At 35.6% G+C, this 25,120-nt stretch overlaps 1 protein-coding gene across 7 annotated transcripts in view; it reads right to left on the bottom strand.

The window, feature by feature from the left end:
- Nucleotides 1–19,798: 19,798 nt before the first annotated feature.
- Nucleotides 19,799–25,120, bottom strand: part of LOC127497434 (DNA-binding protein SATB1) — a 72,935-nt gene continuing 67,613 nt past the window's right edge. For 6 of the 7 annotated variants that reach the window (XM_051865889.1, XM_051865887.1, XM_051865891.1 and 3 more), the window contains one exon: nucleotides 19,799–24,099. In XM_051865889.1, the coding sequence (XP_051721849.1) occupies nucleotides 23,536–24,099 (564 nt within the window). In that variant the 3' untranslated portion in view covers nucleotides 19,799–23,535. The remainder of the gene's footprint in view (nucleotides 24,100–25,120) is intronic. The other variant, XR_007925543.1, reaches the window with a different exon arrangement.

Here is a 25,120-nt window from a genome sequence, read left to right as displayed (position 1 = left end):
ACATAGCTGATGGCAGTATAAATAAAGCATGCTGGAACATCTGGTCTTTGTTGTGCGTTCAGCTTTTTAATGCCTTCAAAGAGCAACTCCGACGCTTCGCTGACTACCACTCCTTGCTCCCCGCTTCATTTTAGCATGGAATAATAAACCATCTTCGGGGAATTGAGGCAGCCCGCACCACTCGTTCGGCTATGCCACTTATATGTTCCCCCACCCCATCCGTTTACAGAAACTTTCTTTTTTACTTAGTTGGTTTTAAATTTTTATACCTCGGGGAACATAAGCATGTCACTGTAGCTGTGGCTATGTGGCTGTGAGCGCAATTAAAATTCATACAGCTCTGTCCCCGTTCGCCTTCTGCTCCTGCACTGCCTCTGTAGATGGCGCTGACACAGAAACTCCTGCATTTGTATGCAGGATAGGCGGCGAGCCGGAGAGGGGCTTTCTAAGACTCAATTAAGAGCATTAAACACACAGGTTTTAAAATCTGAATGATTAGAGCTGATTTGCTTCTGTTCAACAGCTAGCGTTCATTACGACGGTGACACCAGCGCTCAGACTTGAAAGCTACAGTCGTGCACGGCGTGATTTAAACATGCATTTAAAAATGTAATCCCATTGTATGGGTGGAGATTGCACGTAACGTGTCCGTGGACTTCTTTTCTTAATAAGCATCAATATTTCAAATTAGAGTTAATATGGACATATAAGGAAAGGTATATCTCTTTAAACACCTGTTTGCCTTCCCTGAAGTGCAGAAGATTTTCTTAATAAGCATTTTTGCCTTTTTTTACACTTCAGACGAGGCCAAACTGCTTAAGATATTAACACTTGTTTTCAGAGAATGTATCAGAGAATATATCTTGAATTAGTTTTTTTCTCTTTTCACACTGGCAAATTGTTTTATTCTTGTTTTACGCATAAATCTAATAAAGCTCAAGACAAGACAAAAACAATTTGCCAGTGGGGTAAAAATAAACAATATTCTCTGGGGGAAAAAAAAAATTACTTGAGGCAAAATTACATGTGAAAATAAGCATATTTATATATTTTGACCAGAAAGACAAAAATACTGATAATGTTTTAAAGTGTAGTTCATTTTAAAAAGTAAAATAATTTTTTTAAAGTACAAAATCGGTCTCTTAATTAATGTGAGCGCATAAAAGAGGCATGCATAGCAATTATGAACACAATTTTTCTAATTCTCTGTTTAAAAATAGTTTTGCATTTGCAACATGTCACAACACAGAATGTGTCAACTTTCCACTATTTCATATCAAATATCCACAATTCTGAAAGATGTTGAAAGTGTGGGATGATGATATGAAATACTTTTGACAAGTATGAGTGCATTATTTTTGGAGTTCATTGACTTGAGCATACAGTACTAGAAAAAGCATGACAGATCCCATTCCCAAGAGAATGATCATTTTGCTCGGGTTGAATTGTGGGAAACGCTGAGGCACAAAGGGCATTTTTATGGCCCTGCAGAAATCTCGTCCTGTACTCAATACTGTGAATTTCTCTGACAGACTTTTATTATTAGAGCATATCCTGTCTCAGATGACGGTGATGTTATTTGTGTCGCTCTGCTCTTTTCAGACGAGTTTCAGCATGTGTGAATTACTCGGAAATGACGTGTCTGAAAAGCGCAGCTCCCGATAAGAGAAGAAATGCACTCTGGATGAATTGTGGAGCTGTCTAGTTAGGGAAATGATGATGTTGTACAGCATCATTTAACAATTCAGTGGTACGAGAGACTGATGTGTGTGCTGTGGCGTTTAATGACTCTGGGCTTTTGTTCTGTCAGTCTATGTGCTGTGTATGAACTATTGGGTGACGATGGATATAAACTTACACATACATCAAAAAAAACTCAAATTTCCTGTGACCAAGTTGAGGCACTTCAACATGTGTTGTGCTCAAATTAGAAAAAAGATTCCAGTCAAGCAAGGCTTACATTTCACATCCTATAAATATATATAACACTTCAAAAATAACTAATCCTAATGGGGAAAAAAAGCAAAACCAAGGAGTACAGATTGTGCAATATATATATGATTCTGTCTGGCTATATAAAATTAAACAACATTGTGAAAACTCCAGATTTTGATTTGACTATTATGTTTTATAAAGAACTAGTCAAATAATGTGACTGTGACAATGAGACATTACTGTGAAAAACATGCATGGATTATATTATGCATTAAACATGTTATTTATAACTGGCTCCAATGGAAATTTTGTTAAAAATCAAACAGGCTGCATCAGTCTCGAGATGTATATTGAATTCCATAACGACATAATTATTTGATTACTCAGTCAAGCCAAGTTTCACTTTAAGTTTGGACATAAAAGGTTGTAATTTTGTATCTTTATACAAGCAACATTTTTCTAACCCTATTAAAAGTGTGTCATGTTGTATGTCAAATTCTTAAATTAATATAATAAAGCAATAAATTAAACTAAATCAATTTCAATCAAATTAAATCAGTATCAACAAAAGCCATCTTTGTACACAAGGGGAACAAGCTTCATCTAGATGTCTTTACACACTATTTAATGTTGCTCAGAGGTGGCATGAATGCAATTACAGTGGCATAAATAATGTTATGAGATAATGTTTGATTAAAAAGTGTTCAATATAGAAATATGAAATGATGATAAAAACAAAGTGATACTTTTAAATATTAAACTAAAACTGCCAGTAGGTGGGGGAAAGTCGATTGATTGATTGATTGATTCATTCATTCATTCATGAAGCAAGTGGATGCATTTATGAATGGGTCATTGAATCACTGACTCTACCAATTCATTCAAAGCCACAAGATACGTTCACTAAGGAAACAACAGTTCTGTCACGTCACATTTGCAATCGTGTGGATATTCGGGAGAAAACTGCATTCTTGCTCGTATTGTATATTACATTAAAAACAGGGTATATTTCTGTATCGAAGAGAGTTTGAGTCTTAAAGGGATAGTTCACCCAAAAATGAAAATTATCCCATAATTTACTCACCCTCAAGCCATCCTAGATGTATATGACTACCTTCTTTCAGACAAACACAATCAGGAGTTATATTAAAAAATATCATGGCTCTTCCAAGTTTTTAATAATAGGAGTGAATTGTACCCGAGATTTTGAAGCCAAAAAAAGCGCATCCATCCATTATAAAAGTAATCCATACCGCTAAATCCCAGCGTCAGCCCATTCAGAAATACCAGATTTTTGGCAGAAACTAGGGCCGAAATTCAGTAAACTTGTCAGTTGTATGTGTTTTAAGGTTTGCCAGTTTGGACATTCAAGCGATTTTAGACGATCGGATGTGTATTATATCGAGCTACCGTGCTCGCACAGCTGCATTGTGGCACAAACACTCATACAAACAGTAGCCGCACAAAACGTGAAGGTCGCGCGCACAGAGAGGAACGCAGAAGCTAGTTATCAGCGCTGTCCTGTGATTTATCACTAAAGTAGCTTAGAAACTCAGAACTTATAGCATATATTTTTCTACTTTTGAAGGAACTATTTATAACCCACAGCTTCACAATTAATAGAGAGACGGTATGACTAAATCACACACGCAATCGCTCTCATTACTGGTACTGTGCTAATTTATCTTTATCTGATTTACAACGAGCAGAAATCTGTAAGAAATGTTACGAACCATAGATAAAATAACTGCTGAAAGTGAGCTGTTATGTCAGATCACTCTTTCAATAAGAAAAAATATCCTTTTAAGGATATATCCTTTTAAAATATCCTTTTAACCTTTTAAGGGCTAGTTAACCCAAAAATGAAAATAATGTCATTAATTACTCACCCTCATGTCGTTCCACACCCGTAAGACCTTCGTTAATCTTCGGAACACAAATTAAGATATTTTTGTTGAAATCCGATGGCTCAGTGAGGCCTGCATTGACAGCAATGACATTTCCTCTCTCAAGATCCATTAATGTACTAAAAACATATTTAAATCAGTATTAATATTATAAAGTGATGAGAATATTTTTGTTGCGCCAAAAAAACAAAATAACGACTTATATAGTGATGTCCGATTTCAAAACACTGCTTCATAAAGCTCGGACCATTATGAATCTTTTGTATCGAATCATGATTCGGATCGCGTGTCAAACCGCCAAAATGCTGAAATCACGTGACTTTGGCACTCCGAACCGCTGATTCATAACGCTCCGAAGCTTCATGAAGCAGTGTTTTGAAATCAGCCATCACTATGTAAGTCATTATTTTGTTTTTTTTGGCGCACCAAAAATATTCTCGTCACTTTATAATATTAATATTGAACCACTGTACTCACATGAACTGATTTAAATATGTTTTAGTTCCTTTATGGATCTTGAGAGAGGAAATGTCATTGCTGGCTATGCAGGCCTCACTGAGCCATCAGATTTCAACAAAAATATATTAATTTGTTAATTTGTTAAAGGGTGTGGAACGGCATGAGGGTGAGTAATTAATGACATTACTTTCATTTCTGGGCGAACTAACCCTTTAATAGTCAAGCATATTTACAGTACAAACCTTGTCAGTGAACTATGAGGGCAAAAAAAAAAAAAAAAAAAAAAAAAAAGGAAACAAAATAATCGTTCATTAATCATAATCGAGGTAAACTGTTCAATTAATCGAGGTTTTGATTTTAGGCCATAATCGTCCAGCCCTAGCAGAAACCGCTAAACGCCACTTCCCTTTGTCAGCAAAAGCCTCTACGTCCACAGAAGAACCAATCGGAAGAAGCACATCGAATCATATGATTTCAAGATGAATGATGGCGTGCGTATGAGCCGCTTTCAATTGCCGAGCTGCAAGTTATCATGTTTTGTCAATGACAGGATTTCGTGAGTAGCAAGTAAACACAAAAGTGTTCCTTTTGATACTGTAAAACTGACAGAAACTGACGTTTTACAATGTCTTGTTGTCCAAAGAATTGGACTTAGAGGTTTTAGCAAAATAAGCACATATGGACTTAGCTGGTTTTGCAGCAAAAGATTTGTTAAATACCAATGAATTGACTAAAGTGATATTTTTGAAAATAAGGCATTTCATTAACCTTTTCATTGCCATTAAAGTGAAATTACTGAACCTAAACATAGTTTTCATTTAAAAGAAAAGATGTCAGATGAACTTTTGCAATGGAACTCTTCATTTGTTCTTCATGCTAGCAACAAAAGTTGTCGAGAATGGCAGTAAACGATTTGCCAAGACAGCATATTCTGCATATGCATGCTGTTTGTTTGGATGCAGTCAGTTTTGACCCTAAAAGATGAGGTTACTTGATTGGGTGACCTCTTATGGCACTACCACTTTCCTGTTTTTACACTAGAGCCGGCAATGATTTAATGTTGTTTTAAGGAGGGGTAGAATTAAATGAAAGGCAAAACTCATGCATTTTGTTCAGCTTCAAACCCATTGCTTTACACGAATTGGGCATAAATACAGCGGCTGCAAGAAACTGTCACTTAACTGTGACATACGCACTGTTTCATGGCAAAATGCTTTTAAAAAAAAGATAGAGAAAGGACTTTTATTTTGTAATAACTCCTAGACGAGATCAAAAACACTTCAGAAGTAATTATGTAAAAGCGAGCTTCAAACAAACCGAGGTAAATCAGCCACAAAACAGAGACGTGTTCCTTTGGAGTTTCGCCTGCGTTCAATTAATGCAACAGCCCCACCCATAGCTGGTGAATTAGCCCTATTCATCTCCGTTAAAGCGTTGAGAGGTGATGCTTCACTTTAACTGCACCACACCATGGTTTATTTTCCTGCTAATCAGCATTTAGTGCTGTGAAAATCCAGGTGTGAGACTACTGTTGCAAGTTAAATCTGTTCCAAGTTTTAGACTTTTTCCCCTGAAATCAACCATTAATTAGTCACAAACATTTCTCCTCCATTTCTAATTGGCTTGTATTTGTCAAGATACAGTTAAAGAGAACGTTTAATTAATTAAACATGAAAGTCACACCTTTCTGAGTGTTGGAGAATACAGATGTAACAGATTATTTTTTTTCCCTCCAAAATCCAGCGCCACCATCTGATTTGCTCAACTCTTTATCACGTTAATTAGCACCTCAATCCTGTCCTTTTTGCAAATGAGGCTAGGTGAGAGGTGTGGGTATAATGGCTTAAAATGCACAGAGCTAACAAGTTATTCATCCCTCCACAGCTGTTCCATCCATTTAAACACTTAAAACCATTTTTTCGCCTTTATCTTTATTTGTGTGTTTTTTTTCTGTGCTTTTTTTTTTCTGCATGATGGCTAGCTAGGTGTAAGTTGCGTACGGTCGGTCTAGCGGCGTACTGTTTTGCGGGAAGGTTTGCTCTCGGTATGGCTAAAGTAGATCCAGGTGGAAATTATATTCATTGATAGTTTAACCAAACAGGTGCGAGAAGCCCAACTTGAAGTGTTATTTGGCTTGTCACATTAACGGAAGCGAAGCGGCAGAAAGAACCGTTAGGCTTAAATGTTATCAGCTTACCCGACGAGTTACCCACAATGCACCTACTGTACCACAAACACCTCGGCAAATGATTTTTGTTAAATTAAGCGTTGTTAAAAGGATCTTAGATGACTATAAAACACATTTCACTCACGATCAGAGAACATCATAGGCATTTTCGAGTAACAAAGTGAAATGGTATCCATTAACCTGCTGTTTTTTCTTGAGGACCCTGCTTTTACATTAAACAACACATTGCAATTCAATGCAGTGATCAGTTTACTGGAAAGAGTTTCCAGAACTGAGTTCCCATCCATGCACCAGTCAAGCAATGCCAATGGATAATTCTGTTAAGGTATATTAGACCTTCTTGGCGTAAATCAGATCTGTGCATTAGGACTTGCAGTTTAAATGCATCCTCTAAGAAATTCAACAGTTTTCAGAAAACCTGTAGGTACTGACCATGATTAAATTGCATAACGTTGCGATGAAGTCATGGCGATTCGTGATCCAACTGTGGGGAGGTGCTGCTGTTTTGGTCACCGCATAAGTGGAGCCATCAGTGTGAGTGGTTGCCAATGAGTGGTGTTGCTCATCCATGAGTTATTGCTTTAAAATGAATGCAGGTAGACAGGCTTCGAAAAGGAAAATAGGTTCAATTAGTACTTCAGATAATAAGAGGCCACTTCAGCTAAATTTCCTGAAAATGAATAAGTGGACACCTAGTGAGTAAATGGCTATGGTTGTGTTGTTCAGAGTATTTTACCTTGCCTGAACCATTCCTGCTGAGGGAAAAAAAAAAAAAACTAGCCACTGAACCAGCATTAGATTACGGTCTACGCTGCTTGCATAAGCACTTGACAGCAAGAACGTTGTAACTGTACAAAGAAAATGTTAAAAGTGATATTCAAATGATTGAATTTACAAAACAAATTACACTAAACTACATATTTAAAGAGGCTATATTAGATTTTGCATGTATTAATCGCTTTTTATTGCCAACTTAAAGGATTAGTTCACTTCAGAATTCAAATTTCCTGATAATTTCCTCACCCCCATGTCATCCGAGATGTTTATGTCTTTCTTTCTTCAGTCGAAAAGAAATGAAGGTTTTTGAGGAAAACATTCCAGGATTTCTCCATATAGTGGACTTCACTGGGGTTCAACGGGTTGAAGGTCCAAATGTCAGTTTCAGTGCAGCTTCAAAGAGCTCTACACGATCCCAGACGAGGAATAAGAGTCTTATCTAGAGAAACCACTGGTCATTTTCCAAAAAAAAAAAAAAAAAAACATACAAATTTATATACTTTTTAACCACAAATGCTTGTTTCGCACTGCTCTGTGATGCGCCACGCATTACGTAATCTCGTTGGAAAGGTCACATGTGACCGTAGGCGGAAGTACCACGGTAGGGCGAAAAACTCCATCTCATTTTCTCCTCCAACTTCAAAATCGTCTGACATCGTTGTTTTACGTTTTGTAAAGGCCGTTTGATTTAAGCCCCGTTCACACCGCCAGCGACACGCAGCGGCAAAGCGACAGGATCCCATTCATTTCGATGGAGCGCTGGGCGACTTCCGGCGACAAGAGCAACAGTGACCGTTGGCGACAGAATGTAGGCGTCAAGCGACGGGAGACACACGACAAAAGTTCAGAAATTTCAACTTTATGCAAATGAGGAGCGAATTTCGCGAGCGACAACCAATAGGAGTGAAGGCTCTCTGGAGCTCACATCACCATCTCGAGTGAAGGCAAGACAGACAGGACATAGTTCCAGAGCGATTTCACTGTTTTATATGATATGACTGTAGCCTACATACATGGATATAATAAAATAATGCGTGGGAAAGAAACTGTCGGCAGTCTTGGGAGTTTGATACATACATTGATAGTTTGTGTTGTTAATTGTATGATGCTGTGAGCAGTTTAGCACTGCTGCAGTTCATATTACAGTTTCCCCTGCATTGTGTTGATTATAAGGGACAAGTAAATTGATTATTTGTCAAATTTGAATGACTTTTTAGTATTTTTTCACAGTATGAGTGAGTTTAATTTGTTGATAGTACCAATGATATTAGAGCGACAGAACTAGGAACGCCCACAAGCGACTTCACAGTACAGAGACTAGCAACATGCAGCGAAAAAGTCGCTGGCGGTGTGAACGGGGCTTTAGTCTTTGCACGTTCACTTTGTAAACACTGGATCGGTACTTCCGCCTACATCACACCTGGCCTTTCCAACGTGATTACGTAATGCTTGGAGCATCACAGAGCAGTGCAAGACGAGCATTTGTGGTTAAAAAGTATATAATTTTTTTTTTCCTTTAGAAAATGACTGATGGTTTCTCTAGATAAGACTCTTTTTCCTCATCTGGGATCGTGTAGAGCTCTTTGAAGCTGCACTGAAACTGACATGTGGACCTTCAACCCGTTGAACCCCAGTGAAGTCCACTATATGGAGAAAAATCCTGGAATGTTTTCCTCAATTTCTTTTCGACTTAAGAAAGAAAGACATAAACATCTTGGATGACATGGGGGTAAGTAAATTATCAGGAAATTTTAATTTTGAAGTGAACTAATCCTTTAAAAAAAAAAAAAAAACGAGACCTTCTCTGACTTCCTAGGTTGTCTATGAAAGCCTGTAGACTGATTTTAACGTGAAGGAATCGGGATGTTTTTAGCGGGAAAATCAAAAGAATGTGACGTTTACACTCTCTTCCGTTCAATGACACGTTAAACGAATGCTTATACAATGTTCAGGATAATGTCAAAAGAGCCGATCTGAACGAAAAAGAAATTCGCCAGAGTATATTAGGTCTTGAATCACGTTTAGTCTCTTGGACGTTACGTGTGCATGAGCAATAAGTTGTTGGCTGCAGTTCACTTAACGGCCACCGGTGTCGCTAATAACAACGGTTTCTGAATTCTACACATAGCCCCTTTAAGGCACAATATGTCATTTTTCGCCACTGGAGGTCGCTTATTAAAAACAAAGGCGTAGCTTGATGATGCCTTGATTTCGCAGAATCATGGGAGGTGTTGTCTAAACGTCTATATATCCGGTGGAAAAGAATTCAAGGGACTCGGGCAGAAATCATATTCATGGATGAGCTAATGTATTAAAGATTTATTAACATTACTGTTGTATGAAGCAGGGTGCGGCTGAAAGCCGTTAGAGCGAAACGAGGTCGCTGGAGGGATTGCTAATGAGAGACGAGCGCGACACACGGCTCGAGAGCAGCAGAACTTTTATTATGCCGTAGTCGCCGCTTCTGCTTCTTCCAATCATATTAGATACATTTGTGTGTTGAAAGTTGTTATAATGCTACTCTGTGCGTTGACTCGGCAACTACTATGAGACACTTGTTGCACTCTGCAGTAAGCTAGATCGATATTAGGTAGGGCTGCACGATTAATCGAAAAAAAGATCACGATCTCGATTCATACATAAATGCGATCTTCTTTTCAAATGACGGCGATTCCCTTGCATGTCCCTGTATTCAGATTAAGCTGCATTCACGTGTTCACTTATTTACTTTACAACAATCCAAGATGCAGTCAAATTTATTGGTCACACTCACACAGTGTAAAACAAAATACTATTAATTCACCAACCAGGCCAGAGATTAGCGAATGATTCAGACATAAATCCCAATCACTTCTCTCCTCTCTTCCTCATTTATGACGTTCCAATGTCACTCACGTGACGTAAGATTAGTCAGTTTACTTGGTGGATTTCGAGCGGCAATTTTAATCAAATTCATGAATAGTACACAATTTTAACATTATAAAAACATTATTACTGAGTTACTGAAACATTTTTTTGTCATATAGTTCACAATGAGTTGACAGTTTAAACATTCTTGTTTCCTTTTATTTTGAAGATCTGAGGTAAATTGTCCATTGTTGCTTTCAGTACGGCTATAAAAGACACACAAAATGATATTCAAACTCACGCTTTTAACATTCAATAAACCACATAAACAGTACTTGAGATTATCATTGTCATACTTCGTCATACATTGTCATAGAAAAATCGTAACCGTTTCTAAAATAGAATCATCGCGTGTCGCCGTCGCAGCTAGTTAGGACAAAAACTGTGATTAACATGGAAAAGATACCTTTCATCGTCGTGATCTCAATTCCCATGGAGAAAAATCGTGATTCACATTTTAGCAAGAATCGTGCAGCCCTAATATTAGGCATGGTGAAACCTGCAGTAAATCAAGAAAACGAGATTTAAACAATAAAACTTACTATGTTGAATTATATAACATGATTAGTTTTCTGTCGATGAATGTATCCAAACAGTTGCTCACCTGTCTAATAAAACACATAAAATATTAAAGCAGCATGTTTCCATGGTTTCTACAAAATAAAACTGGAAATCGATGGTAACGTGGGTATGATGTCATTGATAAGCGACGCACGGTCACGGTCCGTGTCCAGGTTAAAACTGCTTATTTATCTGGATTCAAACATTCTTGGAAACATTTGGGATAATGTAAGTACACAAGTCAATAAATTTAAAAAAAAAAAAAAAAAAAAAAAAAAAACACTGTTCTAGTGGTTTTTGGATATTTTAACCTGAAAAATCTTACATATTTTGCCTTTAAGAAAATCATGCTTGCCCATTTAAAACACGTGTTGCAATGTCACAATGTCAAGTCAAAATTTGGGATTGGGATTTTTTTGCCCACCACGCAAATTCGAATTATTCTGAATAGTTGCGTATGAGTTTAATACTTCAACAAACCCTTAAACCTACATATACTCTGAAAAAATTACGTAGGATTTACTTTGAAACAACTGGAACTGCTGGTAAATTTTAGAAATAATTAAAAAGAACATGGCAAGAATTAAACATGAAATTTAAGTAGAAAGACTGAAATAGCATTTTTCTAAAACGTACACGAATAATAATACAATCATTTTTACCGTGCAATCGATAGTAAATGTGATACTGGCCTCAGCAAACCACTGTTTGCACACACAGCAGCAACAATTACATGCCGCCACGCAAACTTGTGCCATCAGATCGCAGTATGGATTCACTTGTTTTGTGCGACACCTTTAAACTTGTTCTACAGAAAAAGGCAGACAGTGTAGTGTTTCTAAGAGATAAAAGACACAACTGGGGACGCTGTAAAGCTGCGCTCCTGGCACTATACCATGCGGTTGCTTGGCAACATCTCAATTTAGCCGCAAAGTGGAGGTGTTTGAGATCGTTGCTGATAAATATTGAGCATGATGATATCTTGATCTCCACCGACCTGCTTTGTAGAGGGTCATCAGTGTTTTGTTCAGGTTTGAATCTATTGCATAGGTTTACAACGAGGTAAAATGGTGCCTTGCTGCACAATTACACCATTAAATTCAATTATTTTTGTAAGGCGCCGAGTTTGGGGTGGGTTAATTGAGCTGAGCAATGCTCATTCGGTGCAGAGACCACAGGCTTGGAAGTAACTGATCAAGAGACTACAGATCTAATTAGTCATCAGGACACAGACCGGAATCTGATTGGACCTCCCGATTCCACCTGAATCTGATTAACTTTACTCTCCTCGGCTTTTTATTTGGAATGTACGGCCTACTGCATTCTGCGAAGTCTTGTAATATTTTTCAAGTAGTATGTGAGACAATATGCAGTACGTCATTCTGATCTTTCATGCATGCAAAAATGTGTACACTTTGCACAGGATACATGCAAACATCCTGTATTTTTTAGGGATGGGTATCGGTACAGGTGTCCCGATTAGATTCACAAGATCTCAATTAGATTTAATTCTCCATTTTCAATTCGATTCGATGAATTCAATTATACACCACAAAAAAAGTATAATAATTTAATAAAATATTTGTTGTTTTTGACCCATGTATCCCTGTATTATAATAAAAATAGGTTACGACACCAAAATTTTAGATCCCAGTGAAATTTAACAATTCTCGATTCCAATTTCAATATCACAGCTAAAAGTACTAATTAATATAAATTTCAAAGATTATTAAAGACAAATAAACAGGCATTAATAAAAAAAGAACAAATAATTAAATTACAAGCGATAAATAAAATATAGCTGCAAACAGCAATTACGGGGTCAAGCCGAATAAGGACAGAAAAGGAAATATTTGTGGTCATGAGGTTAGGATAAAGCTGTTTAAAATAACATAATAACATGGTTTATAACTTCTGAGCAGTAGGTGGCGCTATGACGAAACTCTGCATGCACCCTCAAGTCATGCCTGTGATGACATGTACCAAGTTTCGTGTCAATACACAAAACTTTTACAAAGATATAGCCGCAAATCCATTTTGCTCACAGTCAAATTTGTTGACGCAGTTGTAAACAGTTGGGTCTATCAAAAATCTTTTAATAACTTTTTGTCATGAGTGTTTGTAGATGCTACATACCAAATTTCGGACAAATCTAATGATGTAAGTTAAATGACAATATGTTGAATTTTTCATATGTTATAATCATTTTCATAAATTTCATTATATCTCTTAACCACTAGGGTGTGCTGACCTAAACATTTACAGGTCCTCTCAGAACATGGCCTCGATGAATCATACCGAGTTTCGCAGTGATACGTTCATGTGCTCGTAAAACACAGCATTTTATGACAAAATTCAAAATGGCTGACCAAAGAAAACTGGATATCGTTCAACTCAGCATGTCTCAAGGAATCTACTGATTTTAAGACAAGGCATTCAAAAGTTATAAGCAAAAATAGCCATTTTTCCTATCTCGGCACCAGTAGGTGGCACTGTGACGATACTGTGCATGTACAGATACAGCATTAAATCAATTTTTGCGTGCTCGCCATCAAATTCGTTGACACGCTAGGCTATACGAGAACGGATTGGCCGATCAAAAATATTTTAATAACTTTTTGCCTGGAGTGCGAGTAGATGCTACATACCGAATTTCATGCAAAATGGACAAACGCAAAAGTTCGAAAAAGTAGGTTTTTCAGAAAATTCAAAATGGCGGGAAAAAAAGATCGATTCGTGGCTTTTGAGAATCGATATTGAAATGACCACATTTAAAAAAAAATGATTAATCAAAAAAAATATAATTGATTTTTTTGCCCAGCCCTACTATTTTTGCACATTTTGTGTGCAGTTTGTTAGTATCTAACTCATGGCAGGTGAGCTCACAGATTCTGGCTACTGAGTAAGGTTTTGAGTCCAGCCTGTCTCTTCAGATGTCTGCTCAGAGGAGCCACGCTACCTTTGAATCTATCAGGCTGTTTGGACTGGACGGCTCTTACGGATTTATCAGGCCATCCAGCTGTGCTGAGAGCCGCTGCTGAGAGCTTGTTCAACACATCTCTCCTATTTACAACAGCACCACATACAAACCAGGGCCGCTTTGTACTGTGACTGTCTAATAATTTTTCAAAAAAGTAGTATGTGAAACAATATGCTGCATCTCCTTTTGTCTGTCACAGAAGAAAGAAAACGAGGTCGGAACAACCCGAGGGCAAATAAAAGATGACAAATAGCAGTATTCGTTTCACATTTTGACAAATCATCTGGATCTTTCATGCATGCAAAAATGTGCACCCTTTGCATAGTACACATGCTGCAAACATAGGCGAGAGGATTTTTCCCTCTCCAAAAAATAAACTGATAAAACATTGTGTGAGAAAATGAATGATAGTAAAAATATTACTAAATCAATTGCAAACAAATATTACAAAATATTATATTTTACTGTCAAAGTGACAACAATGAATAAAGCCCAAAGTATACTTCACTTTTTATGCATATGCAAGGGTCAGCGTACAGTGCGCATGATGCAGACTTTGTTATCAGAAGAGTATATGCATACTGTACGCGCACCATTGGACTTTTGTAACGGTGCATACTTTGTACGTACAGGTCGCACATATGTGCATTTAATTTTTTTTTTGCAGTGATTAGTTTATCCACAAGGTGTCAACCGTGCTCTGGGAGAGTCGATTCACAAGGTAGTCGAAGAATGCCTGCATAAACAGAACAGACCGGAACGCATGCAAGCTACAGCGACAATCGAGGGCCTACATAGACGAGGCTGTGCATTCGACTGTGTGTTCGCTCGCGTACGCGTAAAAAAACAAAGTATACTGTACTGTATACTGCCTTAAAGGTTCAAATGTAGGCAGCATCTCTTTTGAGCTCATCGTGTTCTCACTGAGGTCTAATAAAGAAGGAAATCCAGGCCAAGTAAGGACAGTTTTCGATAAAAACGTAAAACTTTTTATGAGTTTTGGCTGTTAATTTACACAACAACGCAAACTTTTGAAAACTTGTTTCAAAGTACAAGTTTTAGAAAACGATACCGTTATCGTCTCTGTGTAAACTACAAAAAACGTGAATTTGTGAAAACAGTGATGTCATGCACATGCATATTAATTGTCCAGTCTAGAGGCGAGTAGTTTCTTTACAAAGTGACATGGCCAACTATTGGCCTGGCAGCAGAATACAGCGATTTAGGGCTGCAACTAACAATTATTTTTATAATCGATTAGTTGGCTGATTATTTCTTCGATTAATTGGATTTATTTTATTTTATTGACAATACACACAATTCCACATCCTGCCCAATGCTGTCCTTCAAACAAACATTTATATTTATATTTACAGTTACTATTCTCATAAAATTCTTAAATTACATGTTGACTTTTAAACCTATATTTATCGTCCAACAACAGCAAAATGAATATTTTTGCACTGAAAATGAATTTGACGCGACTGGCGGAAGTATTCCATGCATGGTGGGCAGACACGACTAATTGATAATGGCATTTGTTGTTGATTTTCATTATCAATTATTATTGATTTTTTAGATTAGTTGTTGCAGTCCTATAGTGATTCTAGCTGTTTGTTTTTTTGCGGATCCGAGTGAATGGGGATCTTTTTGACAATGGTGTCGTCTGTACATGAAAAATGCAAAAGGAAAAACTTTTCCACTTTGTCGTGTAAACGTACCCCTAGGAAAAAAAATATGAGAGAGGAGGAGGCGGTGCCTCCACTTTGCTGTGATTGGCTGATCATGCTGTCAACAAGATAATGCCCACCCAATTAGGGTTGTCAAAAGTACCGGTACTTCGGTACCAAGTCAGTACTGAAATTTTAAAAATGTGACGATACCAACATTTCCCTCTAGCATTTTGATCGCTGTCACTAATTACAAAATAAACTTGGCCAAAGTGAAATGAACTTGAAATTACAACTGGAACATGAATTTACATTTAACAACAATGAAAAACTCACAGACTGTCTTGCCTAAACGTGCAAAAGGTCTGGGAAACACAGTTTTTGATCAAATGAAAATCTATTTAAAAAATGATGGTAATGTCAATCATTAAATTAAGCTGGGGGGGTTTTAGCGCTCATAAAATGAAAAAATCAGTTATTATAAGAGCTATGTTTTCTTCAATGCTTCTTGGGGTAAAGTCAATACATCATTCCTAAACGACACTAAAAAGTTTAACAATGATGATGCACATCCCGAGACAGAACGTGGCCTTCTCTCTCATGTTATGTAAAGTATAAGGAAAGGCACAAAAATAAACATGATTATCCATTATAGGTCATTCTAAGAAGCCCAAGCTGAGCCTCATTTCAGACCCTCTAAATGACCCAGATTTTGAAAAAGAAAGCTTTTAACAGGGTTCATCATTTGAAGCATTACATCAGTGTTCCCTGAATGGACTCTACTGACAGCTAAATATGACAGGATGGATTTATATCGGTCCTTTCACATGGACATTCGGTTACAAAACGAAACAATAACCGGATTTATCAAAGTTTACAAGGTTAATGGCATCAAACAAAACTCTGAATATACTTGAAAGATTTGAAGACAGGCACAACAACATGTAAGAACAACACAAACTGTGAATGATCATTTAGTTGGTCAGACCACTGTTTTTGACCAAAATAACCAGTGTGTGGACAAAACCTTTTGACAGCTAGTCAAAGGTCCAACTAAGTAGACTACATAGGGTGGGCTATACCAAAAAAAAAAGTACATCAATCTAAATCTGTGCGTTGTGTATTGTTATAAATACTAATCATGTTTTGTTATTCAAATGTTCAAAATTATTTTATACCAAATACCGCATAGGTCTTTACACTGAAGTGGGCAACCCTGTGCGTCAGTTTTATATATCAAATTAAAGAGAATTTGCGATTCATATGACATCAGTTTTAGCATTTAGCATGCATCAACTTGTGCTCCTGCATGATGGTAATTTCATCCATTTCTAATTGGTTAAACTGGCGTTTTTACGACTACTTACCTTTCCCGCACTTTCGCTTCCAGTACAATCCTTCTCGGCGCGTGACACGTGACTTATGCTGCCTTCACGTGCTCTCGGAATTAAAATGTAAAAATGCACACGAACGCCCTCCAATTTTGAAAGTTGAATCCAATGAGCTCGTAATCACGACTTCAGAGGTGGGAAATATCAAATTTCCGATAGCACGTGAAGGCACATGAGAGCAGAAACATGTGTTTTTACGGCGTCATCGAATGAAACTTCCGTTGGTTAGTTTGATTCATTCGTGAGTCAGTAAACGAATCCTTTTAAAGAATCGATTAAAACTCTGATTCAAGGATTCGTTTGCGTCATCACTCAAAAATATTCGCGAAATTCAAATGACACAAGGATATTTATCATGTATTAAAATAATTAAATTTAAATGGAAGTCGTTGTTTATGGCTGTGAATTTTTATATTGGTACATAAATAAAAATATATACATTTCCTTGTTCATTTAGTGAAAAATAACGTAGAAAAGCTTTTTTAATGTCAATTTGTTAATAATGAATTATGTAGTTGTTTTGTAGTGTTATTGTTATTTTTATTTCATACTTGTCCATTCATTATTATCCAATGAACTGTTTTTAATTCAACCCTGTAGGCTAATTGAGTGAAATAATCACTCTATTTGAATTCAGTGTTGATATTATGATGTATCTTCAATTAAAATATGGGCAATTAAATATGGAAACATTCATATGCCTGTATATAAGTCAAAGAATACATTTACCTTTCAGATTAATCTCTTTTACTGGGATTCTGCTTTGTATGTCCTCAGTTCGATTATTTTTATTTTAAAAATATATATATATAACGCAATTTAAATATTATATAATTTAAAGTATTTTACGTTAATGACAAAATATATAAATATTAATAAGAATGATATCAAATGTCATTTACACATACATACATTATATGTTAATATGTAGTAAAATATCATTTATTTCTGTGATCAAAGCTGGATTTTCAGCATCATTACTCCAGTCTTCAGTGTCACATGATCCTTCAGAAATCATTCTAATATGAAGAAACATTTCTTATTATTAAGTTTGTGCCATTTAATGTTCCATATTTCACTTGAGATGCTGCCTTTGTAGGAAGTACACAGCAAGACACATGATGAATCTTTACAGAAAGACCAAAGCATGTCTTACACAGTCAATTTTGATTTCATGATGCCTGAATCCTTCTGTGGTCTCCATCTGAGTCCTGGAGTTAGTGAAGACAGAGAACTTATTTTTCCAGAGAGATCACATCAAAATAACTTTATTAGTGTTTCTGCTGCATTTCCTGTTTGATTTACTGTGCAGTCCCAGGGGCTGATGGGTAAGTGCTGCACACTCCCTGTGAGGCAAAACCTGCTATTATTGTGTCAACCTGTTGTCAAACTTCTTTGTTTATTCTTCAGGTAAAATATTGAGTGAAATATTCTCAAAGCATGGATATGACCAAAGAAGCTACTAACATTCAAGTGGACTACCAAATGTAAAGAACTGTTGTGGTTTGACTGTTATTGTTCGTTTTTTTTTGTTTGTTTGTTTTTTAAAGAAATAATAGAGTATATATTGTGCTGTATATGCATGGTTGACACAGAAAATAAAATGAAATAAAACAAAACAAAAAAACTCACCAGATCTCACAAGTGAAATATGAACAGTGGACCTTTGATATTGACTGATTTGGAAAATGTTTTAATAAATATCTGACGGTTGTGAAACCTTGTTTAAAAAAAAAAAAAAAAAAAAAAAGACAGTGTTATTTTAGCATTGATATACATATACTATTGTAGTTTTGGTTAATATTTTAAATTGGATTTTTATATATTTTTATATTTTTGTTTTGTTTTGATTTTTAGTAAAAAAAATTTGTTTTTAATGTCTATGGGTCAATGACGTGATTGGTCTTTTTTTTTTTTTTTTTGTCCAAAGGCGTTAATAATAATAAAAAACAAAGATATGACATCTAAAGTATGTAAGGTAGTACAACTAGTAGTACTTTTATTGAATCCAAATTAATTATATTTTGCTTCATATAAAGGTATTTTAAAGATTTTGAAGTGTCAAAAGGTCATTCGGTGTAACCGTCCAAAGACCAATACAGCCATTTCATTTGTGATTAAAATATCTTAATGTAATAAAATGAATTATTTTTTATTCTGGCGTGATTTTATAACATCATATATCAACATAGTGCAAAATGGTATTAAAACTATGTGTAGAAGTCATTGCTTTATAAGAAAAAATGTCCGGAAAAATGAATTTCATTGATGACATTCGGAGTAACCAATATAAAGTGAACATTTTGGATCAAGTCATGTGGTCAGTATCATGTGACAGGATGTGACATCATTCAGACACCTGCAAACGACCACATGGTCATGAAGCAAAGTAACTAACTCTCTCTTAACTATTTGAAAAATTCATGTTTTCTCTTGCTCATACGCATGTCCCGAAACATCAGGTCATTCGGTACAACCGCTGTAAAACATGGAAAATGTTGTAATATTTTAAAAACTTGTACTAAATATAAAATGTTTGATTGTCCTTTTGCTAGCTAGATATCAGCCTGTTAGCATTGTTTGAAAATATCGTCATTCGGTATAACCAAAAGTGTCATTCGGTAAAACCGAAATTTTGGTTAAACCAAATGACTTTTTAGGGACAAATTTTGTCCATCTTGGAAAAAACAAAAGCGGTGTTAATTGATTATAAAAACCACATAATCTCATTGTTAACACTTACTAAATCTTCAAAATTATATCTCCATTATGTTTTTTTTTACACTTTTAAAAACCTTATTCATCAATGATTTATATGTATATTTCTGTTTTTGCTAAGATTAATATATATTTTCATATTTATGAAGATCATATGAAGTAGTTATTGATAAAATGAGAAAAAAAAAAATTGTCCATTTGTGTTAAGAACATTCAAGTGATCATATCAGATTCATTTTATGATCTAAAACACAGAAACAGGAGAATCTTGTCTGTCATTGGAACACATTTCAGTCGAGGGCCTCCATGGTATAAGGACTTTTATTTGACATTTTCATGAAATTTGATGCCTGCTAATGTACACATTAAAATATTAAACTTCACATACTTTAAAAGAAAAAGAAAGTTATTTTCCCACTTGCAATAATAACGGAACTGCTGTCAGTTTGACAACAAACGATTGTGCTGTAGTTCAGCAAAACAATCTGCACGACTGCAAAGTTGCGTATTTTCCATGTTTCATATATATTACAGTTATCTACATACTTGCCTTCATCTCCTGCCACATGTACAAAGTTTGACAAAACAAAGGACTTTATTAATAATAAAAAAGCAAAATGTGCTGTATGATTTAGAACTTACCCTCATCCCTAAAAACGCCTGCAAACAACAACACTGTGATGCTTCGAGGAAAAGCAAGAGGTCATTGATGATTTACCTCCATATGGGCGAGACAGATTTCCATACGAGCTTCACCTGGAGTTCATCGGGAAGTCAACGCACCTTCACAGCTTTACACCTCCAATCCCCGCAGATCAACTCATTATCAGGGCCTTAACACCTGCCGTCTATTTACCCTTAAACACGCTTCTAATACGACTTCATCCTGCCTTCCACCCGGGAGCTTCTTCCTTACATGCGGAAACACAGACAAGAACCGCTCGGCTGATTCGCCTGCGCTGTGGATATTCTTTTAATGCACATTAACGCAAAGATTCCGGAGTACAATACAAACAGTTTAATTGTGTCATTAACAATCAGTAACCACTCCTAGTTAGAACATTTCTGCATAAAGAAACCAAGAAACACTTATAAAACAGTCAGTCGTAACAAAATAACTGGTGTTCTCATTGCAATAAACTCATAAAAAAAGAACCACTTTTTTATACATCATATTTATACAGGAATAGCTTTGAATTGGATTAACCAAAAGGAAGACACATTGCAAACATCGATTTCACACAAATTGCATATGTTTTTCTCTCTAAGGTGGTCTATAGGTTAGTCATTTACCTAAGCTTATTTGCATGATAGTAAAAATTGCATACAACATTAATCGTGAAGCTCGTTAGCATGAGTTGCTTGACATACAGCACTTTTTTTAGGCAACTGTTAAAGCACATTTTCCATTTAAAACGTTAAGACACTTCTGATTTTACTGCCCATCAAAATTACATTTATAAATAGAAAAAAGATCAGTAAAACGAAAAGCGGCAAAATGGCGGAAGTGTTCGGAAAACGCGGGAAATAAATAATGCAGGACGATGTTGTGATTCACATTTGAAACTGTGGAAATCCAGGATTTTACAGTGACCAAAGTTTTGCAAAATAATCTAACGTCGGCAGTGCCATATAGTACAAGGCATTTGTTGGCATAGTTTCTTTAAGACTGTATACTTTTTTACAATTAATATATGTCTATATATATATATTTATATATTTATATTTCTTCAAACCAAATAGTAATAAGATTTCCCCCGGTTTACCTGCAGGTCATAGGGATCCAGAGACTGAGCGATCCTTTTGATTTCCAAGAGAAAAACTCGTTAGCCAGCAGTGCTCGACTCGGGACCTCGTCGTTAAGGCCTTTGTCTACCCCCTTCTCCAATTTCATGCATTTTCTTTTTTTTAAAAATCCAGTTAACATCACATACGTAAACATCAAAGTCTATCAAACTCCATTGACTTTCCTTTTTTTAAAATCAGTAGTTTAAAATCAGTGTAAAAACAACAGACAACGAGTGCAGTCGGCAAATATCCACAGCAACGTACTGTTCGCTTAAAGGAATAGTTCGCGCAAACATCGCTTTCTCTTCTCACAAACCCGTGTGACACACAAAGTGAATTTTGAAGAATATTTCTACATAACAGAAGTGAATGAGAACTGGGGCTGTCGTAACACGGCCATGTGACTTCAGAAAAACCATGTTGTGATATAAAACACATTAACGTGATATAAAATTACTCATACACTGTAAAAAATTATCGTGATTTTAACAGTAAAAGACTGTAAAAATGTTATGGTAAAAACTGTTAATTAGTTAAAGTTTATACGCTGAAATTACTTTTTGCGTGCATATGATATGCAATGGGTAGGATTAGTGGTGTGGGGTAGGGGCGTATTATATGCACGCCAAAAGTGTGTATCATATGCGCATGAAAAGTGTGTATTTTATGCACGTCAAACACGTGTGTATCATATGCACACAAATGGTAATTTCTGTGTATAAATAGCACGCCAAATAGAAACAGAAAACTGTTATCTTACTTTCATGAGATCGGATGTAACCCCTTCTGTTCGAACCACCCGCTCTAAGCGGGACTCGAACCCAGGTCCCTGGCATGGGAGGCGGGCCCTTTAACAAGGAGGCTAAAGACGTGAGGTTTACTCACACAGCTCTTACTAGCTGGGTCCGTAACACAAGCTCAAAGTTTCCATACTATATAATGTGAATAACTGTCATAGATCCAGACATTTAATTTAATTTTACAGTAAAAAAAAAAAATGTTAAATTTATTTATTTTTTTTTTTTTTTTTTTTGAAAGTGAAAAAGAACAAGTCATAATATATGATTTTGGTTATTTGAGTGTTTAAAAATTTCAAATTTTTGACGAATGTCAGACTTGATTTATGGATTATTTGATCTATTGGTCTGAGTCCATTAGGTTCATGAAATAAAATAAATTAAAACATTCTTGTTTAATAATTTTGAAGTTTTTGCACTTATGTTAGGAATAATCTGATCTTAAGGTTTGAGTCCATTACTATGGAAGCTTGTTCCATACTATGAATACTGAACTATGTTTCCGCTACTGAATATAAAATAAAAAAGGTAATTGCGACTTTTTCTCACAATTATGACTTTTTTTCCTCGCAATTGCGACTTTATCTCTCAATTCTGACATTATAACTTGCAACTGCGACCTTATATCTCACAATTTTGACTTTTTCTTGCAATTGCAACTTTATATCTTGCAATTCTGACTTTATATCACACAATTGTGACTTTTTCTTGCAATTGAGACTTTATATCTCGCAATTCTGACTTTATATCACACAATTGCGATTTTATCATGCAATTCTGAGAAAAAAAGCCAGAACTGTGAGATAAAAAGTCGCAATTATCCTTTTTTTATTCCATGACAGAAACAAGCTTCCATACATTACTAAAATAAATTAAAATATAAAATAAAATAAAATAAGACTTATTATAAAAAAAATATATAAAATAAGTCTTATGTCAGACTTATTCATTTGTTAGGAATAATTTGATCTTTTGGTTTGAGTCCATTACGAAAATAAATCAAATAAAATGAATAAAATGAAATAAAATAAAAAATAAAATAAAAGCTGTATTTACAGCAAACATAATCATACTCTTATATATACCGTTATGGACTATTAATAACTACTTATGATGCTTTTGTGATTTTGAAGCTTGACAGCCCAAGTCATCATTCACTTCATAAGAAACTGGTTTTCAGAGTAAGATTTTTGACAAAATTCTTCATTTAGGAGTGAACTATTCCTTTAAGATTTTTTTTTTCTTTTTTTTTTTCCTTTTTTACATTTTGTTTAGTTGTGCAGATTATTGAAATGATGCACGAGTCTTTACAGTGAAATAATCCACGCTTTACAAAACTGTGAAAGTTAATCATCTCTGTATTATTCAGTCTTGTGTAAAAAGTCTTACAGTTTTCACTCATGGAACACAGACGAGAGTGAAAGAGAAGAGGATTGGAAGTGAAAGAAAGAGGTCCGTTACTCTTTAGCCTCCTGCTCAGTTTGGGCCTGGCTCATGGCGTGCGTTTCGGCCGCCAGGTGCTCTTCTATTTTAATGGAGAACATGGTGCTGTTGGTCTGCACGCTCTCGTCCAGCTCGGGCAGCAGCTCGCCCTCCTTGAAGTCCGTCAGGCCCTCGTCCTTGTTGTTGTTCGAGGGGAAGCCCACGGGCGGCTCTTTCAGCTTGCCGGCATGGTTGACATAGAAGCGCTGGTTCTGGAAGAACTTGATGATGGTGTGTTTGGGCAGGTCCAGCTGTGCAGAGAGCGTGTGGATGGCCTCCTCGTCCGGATACAGGCCCACGTCCTGAATGAAGCTCTGCAGGATGCCCAGCGCCTCCATGGAGATGCGGTTGGCTTGTCGACTCTTGCAGCGGTTCTCGTCCTCGGTCTCGGCGGGTGAAGCCGTGGAGGGTTGCCGCGGGGGAAGCCGCAGTCCCGTCTGCTGCTGTTGCTGCTGCAAGGGCTGCTGGGATAGAGGAGGCTGCGAGGGGTGCGGCAGGGGCAGCTGTGCTTGGAGCTGAGAGGAAGGCTGTTGATGAGTCTGAGAGAGAGAGAGAGAGAGAAACATGCCAGTGTCAAACTCAAGGGAAGTTTTCAGTGTTCAGATGTTTTTGAATGAGTCTGAACTATGCATTTTATAATATTAGTTTCACCATTTTGAGTCTTTTGTATTGAAGCGTTTAAGAATTTTTTTTTTGTTGATGTTTTTGCACTGATGTCAGGCTTATTAATTTGTTAGGAATAATTTGATGTTTTGGTTCGAGTCCATTATGATCAAAATAAAATAAAATAAAATAATAAAAAATAAAATAAAATTTTTTTTTTCTAATAAAATCAAAAGTTTATGTATTGATGTCAGACTTGATTTGTTATGAATAATTTAATCTATTGGTCCGAATCAATAAAATAAAAATAAAAAAGAATTAAAAAAAATAATGATTTTTTTTTCTAATAAAATAAAAGTTTCTGTATTGATGTCAGACTTAAAAATAAAAATAATAAAATTAAATTAAACAGTTTTTGTATTGATGTCAGACTTCATTTGCTATCAATAATTTGATCTATTGCTCTGAATCAATAAAATAAAATAAAATAAAATTCTTCTTTAATAATTTGAAGTTTTTGCACTGTTCTTTTGGTTTGGGTCCATTATAAAATAAAATAAAATAAAATAAAATAATAAAATATAAAATAAAATAAAAAGTTTCTGTATTGATGTCAGACTTGATTTGTATTTGTTATAAATAATTTAATCTTTTGGTCCGAATCAATAAATTAAAAATAAAATAAAAAAAATTTCTAATAACATAAAAGTTTCTGTACTGATGTCAGGCTTGATTTGTTATGAATAATTTGATCTATTGGTCTGAATAAAATAAAATAAAAAATAAAAAAAATAATAAAATAAATAAAATAAAATAAAATAAAATAAAATAAAATAAAATAAAATAAAATAAATTCTTCTTTAATAATTTGAAGTTTTTGCTCTGATCTTTTGGTTTGGGTCCATTATAAAATAAAATAAAATAATGTTTCTAATCAAATAAAAAGTTTCTGTATTG

The sequence above is a fragment of the Ctenopharyngodon idella genome, chromosome 16 (assembly GCF_019924925.1).
Source record: "Ctenopharyngodon idella isolate HZGC_01 chromosome 16, HZGC01, whole genome shotgun sequence".
In the NCBI taxonomy this organism is placed as follows: Eukaryota; Metazoa; Chordata; class Actinopteri; order Cypriniformes; family Xenocyprididae; genus Ctenopharyngodon; species Ctenopharyngodon idella.
Note: the sequence above shows the minus strand (reverse complement) of the source record. Positions and strands in the feature narration are given on the sequence as shown.